This window comes from Maylandia zebra, linkage group LG20 (assembly GCF_041146795.1).
Source record: "Maylandia zebra isolate NMK-2024a linkage group LG20, Mzebra_GT3a, whole genome shotgun sequence".
Taxonomy (NCBI): domain Eukaryota; kingdom Metazoa; phylum Chordata; class Actinopteri; order Cichliformes; family Cichlidae; genus Maylandia; species Maylandia zebra.
In genome coordinates this window covers 36869889-36881121 of record NC_135186.1, presented here as the reverse complement: position 1 = coordinate 36881121, position 11233 = coordinate 36869889, and the positions used below count along the sequence as shown (strand labels likewise).

The 11233-nt window shown below is 44.6% G+C and overlaps 1 protein-coding gene across 1 annotated transcript; it reads left to right on the top strand.

The window, feature by feature from the left end:
- The first annotated feature begins 2925 nt into the window (after positions 1–2925).
- On the top strand, positions 2926–11158 carry rfc2 (replication factor C (activator 1) 2). Its single transcript, XM_004567534.6, has 6 exons — positions 2926–3285; positions 5099–5204; positions 5277–5378; positions 6482–6740; positions 6823–7083; positions 10729–11158. The coding sequence occupies exons 1-6, from the start codon at positions 3054–3056 to the stop codon at positions 10837–10839; spliced, it is 1071 nt and encodes a 356-aa protein (XP_004567591.1). The 5' UTR covers positions 2926–3053; the 3' UTR covers positions 10840–11158.
- The last annotated feature ends 75 nt before the right edge of the window (positions 11159–11233 follow it).

The window sequence follows — 11233 nt, the reverse complement described above, 5'->3', positions numbered from 1 at the left end:
GTAAGAAAAGATTTTAAAAAAAAGAAAAATATATATTTTTTATAAAAATTTATATGGAGAGAATCATAAACAAATAGCAGCAAACGTAAATAATTCATTTAAATAAATTTATTTTTTTAAGTTAATAAAACTAAAATTGAACACAGCAAAAAATTAAGAAAATTATTTCAATGAGAAGATCGATTTAATTTGTCCCGTTCTGTGTTGTATCTTGGCTGTGAGCGGCAGTTCTCTGGGATAAAATGTGTTGTTGAGGCCAGAGGTCAGAGCCAGTGTTGGGACTAACGCGTTATTAAGTAACGCGTTACAGTAACTACGTTATTATTGTGGTAACGAGCACGGTAACTAGTTATTATGCCAAAACCGGGAACGCGTTACTCGTTACTGGGATTTAGATAGGCTCGTTATTCGTTACTTCGTGTGGTGGCTATCGCGGAGCTTCCACAGATTCAGTAACATTAGCAAGTGGTGGAGGCCAGCAGGTGGATGAAGGAAAGGGGACGCAGAAGGAAAAGAGACCCGAGGCGGCCGCCGGTCCGAGTGTGAACTGAACTTCAGGTAAGAAGTTATGACCTGCAGTCTCTCTGGGTCAGATATAAACCAAGTGTAGGTGGAGTTTATTTTCGTTATTCTGACTTTTTCCGTACTGCGTGCTAGCTAGCATGACGGAGTTTCTATACAGCTGGGTGGTGCTATGAAGTTAATGATGTTGAACTTTATTTTGTTCATAAGTTATTAGAGTTGCCAACCGTCCCGTCTGGTATTCAGAGAAAATATTACGCGTTTCTTATTGAGGTGAAAAGGAACAGTTTGTCCCGTAATTCAGCTACAATGAAAAAAACACAAAGCTGGAGTTATTCTGTGTCTTTGCTGCACAGCTGCCTCTTCTTCTTTCATTCTCTCCCCCCTCCCTCTCCCGTTTCTACTTCAATCATGAAACTGATCAATGATCAGCTGATCGTCTCTCTTGTTTGTTTATCGCCCACTTTGCGCCGAAAGAGGAAACCAGCGGATGTCGCGCTAAACAACAGCAGCACGTTTAAGCTTGATCAGCTGTTGTTAGAATTTATTTAATATTAATTTCTAGTATCAGCTGATGTTTGCTGGAGCCACAGCTGGAAAGCTGCTGGTCATGATGTTGGTTTGGATATGTGGTGAGAGGGAAACATGAAGATGAAACCAGGAGATGTCCTTACTGAATCATCAGAGCTGAACAGGTGATGGAGAAACAGGTTTACCTTTTAGGTGACATGAATGAGTTGAAGGGAAGTTATGAACTGTTTCTGAGAAACAAATAACACCAGGATCCTTTTCTAAGCAGCTGACAGCTGGTAACTGTGCAGGGGCGGCTCTAGCAAAGTGTTGCCAGGGGGCAGGTAGGGCATTAACAGGGAGAGGGGGGCACAAAGAAATACTTTTCTTTCTTATTCTCATTTAAAATGTCTCGCTTTTAAAAAATAATTATCTGAGTCTTGCAACAAACGATTGATAGATTGATGCATATATACCATCAGAACAGTGTACATCACTGTCACAACAGTGTTTATTATCATTCAAAGGCTTTATGATTTTTCCTATAATGGTGGGCCGCTCTCTAGTCAAAATGCCCGGGACGATTTATTTGTCCCAGTCCAGCCCTGTATGCAGCTCATCTGCAGTCTGGTGTTACCCACATCTTCCTATTCAGAAGGCAGAATTTCCGAGTTCTGAGTACAATCGAAAGCACCACAACTGCAGTTTTTGTGTTGGATGTAAAAGGCGCACATGAGGCTGTGACGTAGGCTAGAATCATGGCAGCAGTCAATGACGGTCCAGGCGTGGGATTTCTCTCGTGGAAATGTGCACATTATCTTTTCCTTTCTATTGGTAGGTGGCACAGTGCACTTGTGGCAAGTAAGCAAGCTAGAAGACTGGCAAAGTTATGGAAGCAACACATTAACAAGAGAATTCTGAGTAAAACCAAAGTTACTTTCCCTAGTAACTAGTTACTTTGAAAGTAACGAGTAACTTGAAGTAACTGAGTTACTTTTGAGAGAAGTAACTAGTAATGTAACTAAGTTACTATTTTAAAGTAACTTACCCAACACTGGTCAGAGCTGATAGGAAGGCAGCAAGTTATACAACCAGTTACGACCGAGGCATGTAAAAGAACATCTCTGAATACACAACACCTTGAAGCAGATGAGTTACAGCAGCAGAAGACCAATACTGTCAGCTAATAACACGAAACTGAGACTGAAAAATGTTACGTGCTCTGAGCCTTGATTTGTTTTTCAGACGGTTGGCTCAGGATTTGGGATAAACAACGTGGATCCAGCCTTGTGTCAACAGTTCAGACTTCTGCTGGTGGTATAATGGTGGTGGTATTGGTGTAATTTTCCTGGAACACGTTTGGCCCATTAGAACCAACTTAAACTGCAGTGTACCTAATAATTGATACTGAGCATGAGTGTGCCTGTGTGTAAGGATACAACCCATTTCAAAACTACGTGCAGCCACTGAAAACAACGTGTAAATAATCTTCATGTAAAATAGCAAGAAAACGGTGAGAAATGTGCATTACTGATGTATTTTTGTTTAAACAGAAGGAAAAAAACTTCAAGCATGACAAGAAGGTCCTAAAATGTCAATAACAAAGGAGCAGGAATGAGTAAATGTTTAGTTAAAGCTACTAAAATGATTATTTAAGTTGTGAACAGTATGTTTCTGTTCTGAAATAATCGACTAATCGTTGCATTTTTAAAGTAAATCATTCATATTGGATTTTGAAAAGACCCCCCCAAAAAAATAAAAAAAATAAAAAAATAAAAATACGATTACATGTAGTTGAAAGAGTAAATAAATTCGTTTTCACGTGAAACGTTTTTTTTTTTGTTTTTTATTAACATCTCGCGTTTATACTGTTGTGAATGTGAAACATCGCGAGGTTTTCCTTGGCCAATCACGACCTTCGCCCATAAACACTCAGCCAATGAGGAGTTTGTTTGCTGTGGCGCTGTTGTCAGGGAGGGAAACCTCCGTTCGCGGGCTGTCAGGGAGCAGAAACAGACATCATGGATGTGGAGATGGAGACTGAGTGTAAGCAGAAACCCACAGAAAGCGGACAAAAGGCGGACACGGAGGCCGGAGAGTCCTCGTCTAAAGGCTCCGGGAGCGCTTACGAGCTACCGTGGGTGGAGAAATACCGGCCGCTGAAGCTTAACGAGATTGTGGGAAACGAGGAGACGGTGAGCAGGCTGGAGGTCTTCGCCAGAGAGGGAAACGTCCCCAACATAATCATCGCAGGTCAGTGAGGACTTTTACACGGTTAGGACTTCTCATGCACAGGGTTGGAAGGGTTACGTGCTCCCCAGGCTGCCGCTAGGTTAGAGATTAATTTACAGGAAGCCTGTATGGAGGAGAAGAAACAGTACAGCTACTTCGAGGAAGAACTAAGTTACCAAAAAGTTTGATTACCTGCTGAGAAACTCCTAAATGACTTTTGTACCTGCAGGGGGGGGGGAAAAAGCACATTTTCAGAGTTGAGAAGCACAACTTCTTTATGGTGGACATTTGACCATCATTTTACCAAAATGTAATGCAACATTACAGATCTCTGACACATGGTGTTATGTTCCTCATCGGTTTACTTTAAAGACCAAGATCACGCTTTCTTTGACTGAGCTCAGTCACACACAACTTAAAAAACTAGATCCCAAATACAGCTGTGCATCCAGTCATCAGAGGTATGACTATCAGGGTCATTCAGGGTTTTCATTTCTTTGACCTTTTCTTTTTCCAAGATGAAATGATTGTACAGCATACATCTTTAATAAACGTAAAAATTAAAAATATATATGCATTCATTGGATTTATGAATGTTCAGAGCCCGGTGTAGTTCTAACAAGGACAACTGTAAATTCACAAGTTGGAGAGTTGTCTTTTAGTAATTTGTAAACAACTGCAGTTTCGAGGTTGTAAGGTTGGAGATGTGTCTGGAGGAAAACCTAAACTTTTCCCCTCAGGTGCAAGGAAATTTGTTAGGATGTTCTGGAACAACTCAGGACCCGTCGTGGCACAACACTGCCATGAGCTGGAAACTGCTGGACCACCAGTGTCACAGTCCACAGTGAAGCCAGTTTTGCATCTCCGTGAACTAAGACGACCAAGGAAGAAGCCCATAATCCAAAATCAACACCTTCAAGCTCACCTGAAATTTGCAGCTGCCCAGATGAACAAGCCAAATGCCTTCTGGAGAAGCATTTCATGGTCAGAGGAGACAAAGATTGAGCTGTTTGGACTCGATGAAAGGAGGTATATTTGTAGGAGTTAATATGATGCTTGAAAACCCAAGAACACTGCACCAACTGTCAAGCCGTTAGTAATGGCAGCATCCTGCTCTGGGACTGTTTTGCTGCCAGTGGTACTGGTACATTCCACAAAGGATGAAGGAGGATGACAATCTCCCAATTAGTCAGCTTGATCTCAAATCAAATCAATTAGATGGTTGAAACTAAGACACAGTTGTGCGTTTCAACAGGACAGTGATCCCAAACACACATCAAAAGTAGTTTTGGATAACATTAAGGAATAGTCTTTCCAAAAGTCTGATCGCAACTCTGAGAATTTTGAACTACACTTAAAAGTTGGTTGTGGGGCCGCCAGTGTAGCTCACAGTGATGAGCAGGTGACCATATGCCGTATGGCTGAGGACGGCTGGCCCAGGTTCGAATCCGAACCCTTTGCTGCCTGTCTTCCCCTCTCTCTCCTTCTGCTTTCCTGTCACTCTTCTGTGCAACAGGCTAATAAAGCCTGTATCAGGAAACTCACCAATTCACCACAGCGGTCACATCCAGTCAGTTATAACAGAAGCTAGTTGATGGCAACTAAAAGGATCAGGTCAAAGTGCAGCTTGCTAAGGGACATTTAACCAAATATTAGTCTGGGAATATTTCTACATATGAACCCGTGTGGATTAGAAAAAATAAAATTAAAAAAAAAAACCAAGAATTGTGTTCTCACGCTTTAAAGTCATTAAAGATGTGTGCTGCATAATCACCACCTACCACCAGGCAGATAATTGGGAAACACTGGCTGAGTCATGCATGTTGTTATTCAGGTCCTCCCGGCACTGGAAAGACCACCAGCATCTTGTGTTTGGCCCGCGCTCTGCTGGGAACCTCGATGAAGGACGCCGTGCTGGAGCTGAACGCCTCCAACGACAGGTGAGGCGCCGCTCAGGACGACCTCTGGTTGTTTGGTGGACTGGGAGTTGACTGTAAGCTTTTTATCTGCAGGGGCATCGACGTGGTGAGGAACAAGATCAAGATGTTTGCTCAGCAGAAGGTCACACTGCCCAAAGGACGGCACAAGATCATCATTCTGGACGAAGCCGACAGGTAAGCAAGCCGTGCAGTGACTTTTTAAAAACAAGGAAATTCCAATACTTCGGCTAAAACTTCAAGGTAACATGAAGTACGAGGGCGCTGCCAGCAGAAAGATCTGCTGGCAGCGCCCTCGTCGGTCATGTTCACACTGAGCTTTTGTCTCTTGGTCCCCGTCTTTGTGAAAGCTCCAGAAAACATGCTTTGCTCCCACGAAAGCCACAGAACGAGTCAAGCTTCAGTAGCACTGCATTGCACACAACGGCGAAAGTCAACTGTTCTCTAAAAAAGCACAAAAAACCAACAAATCTCTCAGCCGAGGTCCTTCGGTCGTAAAGTCCGTTTGTGCAGAGTGAAAAAGACAAGCAAGTAAAACTTTACTGACATCACACACTTCATCAGAGGTAGAGTAGATTGCAGTCAACTGAGTTCTTTTCTCATCCCTCCAAGTCTAGGGTGTGCTCCTGGCTACGGTGGCTGCTGTAGGACAAATCGGTTTTAGTCCGCCGAGATATCAAAAACATTAAATCGATATCGTCCCATAACGGTGGGGACCGGCTCCTTCTGTGTCATAATATACATTTTGCACAAACAACATTTTAACATATTTGAATAATATCAACACTAATAATTGAATGATAAATAAAAAACATAAAAAAATTTAGGCTTTTTTACATTTTATCAGAGTGAACTTAATATAAGCTGTGAATGAAAATAAAAAGTTTACATCAGTCATGGTGTAACTGATGCGTAGATGCAGCCGGACAACCTGCTCAGTTGCACCTGCCCTCCATCACATGTGACTCGGCAGCAGCTGTTTGACAGTAAAGAATAGAATAGAATAGAATAGCCCTTTATTGTCATTGTACATGTACAAAAAAATGATGGGTGCTCCACGCTGTGCAGTAATAAACAACAAATAGGAGAAAAACATAAGTAGTGCAAAGGACTTGATGCGAGTATAGAGTCTGTGTGTGTGAGTGGCCTGAGTGACGTGGGTTACCTCAGGCCGTGGGTGGGCAGGTGGGGGTGTAGGCGAAGCTGTTTGACAGTAAAATAGTCAGTCTGGCGTGAACGCTGATTTGAGAGCAGTTTCTGTGACGTTTCCATCCTCCCAGCATGACAGACGGAGCTCAGCAGGCACTGAGGAGGATCATGGAGATCTACTCGAAGACGACGCGCTTCGCTCTCGCCTGCAACGCCTCCGATAAGATCATCGAGCCGATCCAGTCCCGCTGCGCCGTGCTGCGCTACTCCAAACTGACCGATGGCCAGATCCTCGTCCGGCTGCAGGAAGTGGTGGAGAAAGAGCGCCTCTCAGTGTCCGACGATGGACTGGAAGCCATCATCTTCACTGCGCAGGGAGACATGAGACAGGTGAGGGGCGGAGCTTAGTCAGGCGCTCATCCCAGAGGTTGAACATGGATTTTCTGAACTTGTTTTGGCCTTTTCTCTCCAGGCGCTGAACAACCTGCAGTCCACTCACTCCGGCTTTGGCTACATCAACAGCGAGAACGTGTTTAAGGTGTGCGACGAGCCCCACCCCCTGATGGTGAAAAGCATGCTGGGACACTGCGTGGACGGGAACATCGACGAGGCCTACAAAGTCGTGGAGCAGCTGTGGGCGCTGGGCTACTCTCCAGTGGACATCATCGGGAACATCTTCAGGGTCTGTAAGACCTACCAGATGGCCGAGTACCTGAAGCTGGAGTTCATCAAGGTGAGTTCATCAACGGCGCCGAAAAAAAAATCAGCTGATCGTGACAACTTGTAAACCTCTGGTGGTCCCAGCACATGGCAGCTGCTCTGTGAAGGCAGATTTTTATATCAGCATCAGCAGTTTATAAAAATAAATAAAGCCCTTCACTTGTACGCCGCCATTAGTGTTTTCAGAAGTGAGTTCGTAGGCAGGCGTCGTTATCTGGACTCATTTACCAAACATCGGGGAAGAGCAGGTAAGCAGTCAGTGTAGAACTACACTTATACATCACCACAGTAATTCAAGGACATTCCCGTCACAGCATGATGCACTTTTGAGATTAAATATATAAACCGAATTCAAATATAGTGTTTGTACAAGATATGAGTTGAGAGTGTAGTTGTTCTGTTTTAGTATCAGGGCGTGTCCAAATTCATGGGCTGCATCCTCCTGAGGCCGCATTCGTAGACCGATTACGTCACAGCGACGCGCCGAAGGCTGTCCAAATTCGTCGACTCCTCCGAATGCAGCCGACGAATGCGTCCTCCTTTTCCCCGAATTTGAAGGATGGGTCGGGTGTGTCCTTCGTGGCCCACCATATCCCAGAATTCATAGCGCGGCCCAGCCAATTCCAGTTTTCAACAATGGCGGCCGCTACTAAAATTAAAATTACTCTTATTATTCTTTCTGGGTCACAAAATAAACTTTTCATATTTTCAGGCGAGAAAGTAGCTGTGTAAACCTCAAATATCTGCTCGGTTTATCAAGATATCGCATATTTGCAAAAGTGCTTCGATGTTTTCGGAGTCGTCTGTTACCCACCAGCTCGATTGCTAGTCGGGAGCTCGAGGGTCACTGAAGTCGTTGAGAACGGCACAACTCCGGCACATCATGTTCAGATCATCGCTGTCTTTCGCTACTCAGGTTAAACGTGATATATAAGTCACTTAGACAACCTACAAATGTTACTGTTTGGCTTTTTCAGTGTTTTATTCGTGAGTAAATCTGTTTGGCTGAGATTAAAGTTAGTTTTCACACAGCTGAATAACGTCAACCAGAAAACTGATTAAACAGAAGTGTGAGACATCGGGGGGCGAGCAGGTAGAACTACATTTATACACCACATTCTTGACCGAGACAGTCAAGAATTTACGCCAGTGTCCTGTTATATTTTTAGATAGCAAGGAGCAGACGGCAGAGTTCATTAAACTCCACTGAGTCAGCGGTGACACAAATCTGAAGGCTAGACCGTCCCATTTCACATCTGTTTATTTCCGGCCTACCCGACCTTCTGAGGACCCGGCCCACGTAGACAGAGAAGGCCGGGTCCTCAGGAGGATGCAGCCCATGAATTTGGACACAACCTCAGATGTTAATGCTAACAGAAAAGTGTCTGATTGTGCTGCGAACAGGAAAAAAAGAAGTAAACATTTGTTAGTGATCAGGCAAACACAAATTCCTCAGACGCTCCTGCTCTCCCAGCAGAGAATCGTCCAGGAGTGATGACAGTCTTTTTCTGGAGAATTGATTGGTCAGTAGACGATAATTTCATACCTGTTGGTCTGCAGTATAAGTTGCCATGGCGATTTACCCCATTAGGAAGTGAACCACCTTCGGAGTACAGAAACCCGAGAGTTAACCCTAATGTTACTTGGATACGGTGAAATCCTGCCGCGTGGAACAGATGCTGCTGCTGACCCTGAGCGCGTCCTTCTGTGGCCGCTTCCTCTTTTGGTGTAACTTCTGACTCAGCTTTCACTTAAACGCTCACGTTAAATCACTGAAATCTTTTACAGTTGAGTTCCTTTATTTCATCACGTTCATCGTGGAGCGTCAGCAGGTTGCTCAGGACTCTGCGAGGTACTCGCGTGTCAGTTACTAATTCACTGCACCAGCTCCTTGTTAACTTCAGAGTGGAACTCCAGATTCTGGAAGGTCCTGCACAGATGAGGATCAGCATACATCTGAGAACTTTTACATGCAAACGTGCCCAGCGGGTCTGTGAGATCATGTGATCAGGGTCTGAGCCCTTTGCTCAGAATAGTAGCAGAGGTCAGATTTATTAGTGTGCATCTGACGGGGAGGTCATGTTTTTCTGTTTACCCACGCTCACTCAGAGGAAACGCCTCACTCATTGCTTTTTATTGCACTGTAGGCAATGAACTGAAACCAACTTTCAACCAAAGGTTTCTTCCGCAACAGAACAGGAAGTAAAGTCTCACGCTGCTGTACAAAGATCCCTGTTAGAGCACCAGATGTGACTGAATTTCCCTCCTGAGTCACCTGACGGGGAAATCCCCTGCTGACTGGATGGATGGAGGAGTCACCCGCGGGGGACTGTCAGCACTGTTCACACACTCTGGAGGTTTTCTGTTAACTAGGGGACGGGACTCAGAGCTGCTTCTCTTTGCAAGGCTGTGACTGTGAGCGGCACCCAGGCATAAGTCAGCGGCTGCTAAGCCACGCCCATGCAGGATGTGATTACTCAGTGCTCCGGTAGAGCAGTTGAACGCCTGTTTACTCTCACTGGGCTCACGTACCGCTGTTTGTTTTCTAAATTTAAATTACTGTCAACTGTGCTGGTTCGAGCAGCTGTCATCTGCTTTCCTTTTCAGCTTCCTGTCACGCAGAGAAACAGGAAGGACGATGCTGCTGTCTGCTGGGTTGCTGCCTTGGGCGGACGGTGGCCACTTGCGTACATCTGAGCGCTCAGGAAATATGAATAATAACTGAGGAGCAGTTCTACTGATGGCTACTGATTTAAGGAAAGCTTAAACAAAGTGCTGAACACCATTGATGGACTGCTCTGGTAGCACCACAGGACAGGCTGACAGACGCCCTCCCCGCTGCTGTTACAGATCTGGATGTTTTAGGTTTTCGTAGTGGGAATTTTCCTGAACTTTCTGAGCTCAGGCACCCAAACACTGATTTTTACCTGGATCGTGTTCCTGAGGGCAAATGTCAGAGCTGAGATATCCAGACTTTCCTCTCCACAGCCACCTCCTTCCCCGGAAACTCATTCCAGCTTCCATGATTTATTTATGTTGTCCTGTTCTGAGGTGAGGACGGGAACAGATCGAGGAGTGAAACGGCTTCACCATGACCGACCGTCTGCATCCATCAGTCCCACTCATCAGCTCGTCTCTAGGCAGAAACCCGTGAGCACTTTATGGCGTCGTTTCGGTCGAGCACTGCAGCAGCTTCAAGCTGCTGCTCAGTCTGAGCTGGAGGAGCTCAAGTGTTGAAATCTGCTTTGTAGAAATCCCTGTGTTTACTTTTTATTCTAAATAATTTCTTGAAGCAAGTCTTGGCTTCAGAGCTCACGGATCTTTGTACATTTTAATTTCACTGGGATACTCTTGGTGTACTTTCAGGCTACTTTGAGTTGCTTTTATATTTTTTGTGGGAAACATCTGAAGTTATTAAAATAGAAACCAACTTTACCAGGTCAGATGTGTGACTGAAGTAAAAACTGTTGGTAATCTGAGTATTGTGACTGATTCTTCCGTTACTATACTCAAAGGTAACTTCATTTAAACTCTGTCTCATTTCTGACCGTCTGAGTCGAGCAGGCGTGCAGTTTCACGCTTCCTAAAGGTTTCAGCTGTTCCTTTAACAACGACTCTACACGCAGATTCGTCCCATCTCAATGTTTCTCTGTTGCAGGAGATCGGCTACACCCACATGCGGATAGCTGAAGGCGTGAACTCCCTGCTGCAGATGGCTGGTCTGCTCGCACGGCTCTGCAGCAAGACGGCGCCCGCCGCTGCCAGCTAAACCCCAGCGACCCGCCGAGCGCGTCGAAGCTGCCCACTCAGTATCAGACTTGTTCACTGCTGACAGAGTCAAGACTGTAACAGCACATCACGCATTCCTGCAAAATAATGTAAAGAAACTTAAAGCTGCATCATTGGATTAGATGTTCATCGGTCAGATTTTGTCTTCTGCTGCTTTCTGGGGGGTTTTTTTAGCTGTGAAAAAAGTTTTAAATTCAAACCTCAAAAGCTGTTAAAAATATTTGTTGCTGACCAGCAGAAGTGTTCTGTATGCTTTGAGATCTTTGAGAAAATAAAGGTGAGACTGTTGTGAAGGTAAACATGAGATATCACTGATAGTTATTTGAACCTGTAGGGTCTACCTTACAATATAAAGCACCTTGAGGTGACTGTTG

Excerpts from the sequence above, each read along its gene's own strand:
- rfc2 (XM_004567534.6), top strand. The coding sequence starts at position 3,054 with ATGGATGTGGAGATGGAGACTGAGTGTAAGCAGAAACCCACAGAAAGC. Across the intron at positions 6,741-6,822 it reads CGCAGGGAGACATGAGACAG|GCGCTGAACAACCTGCAGTC; the intron begins GTGAGGGGCGGA and ends TTTTCTCTCCAG. Across the intron at positions 7,084-10,728 it reads TGAAGCTGGAGTTCATCAAG|GAGATCGGCTACACCCACAT; the intron begins GTGAGTTCATCA and ends TCTCTGTTGCAG.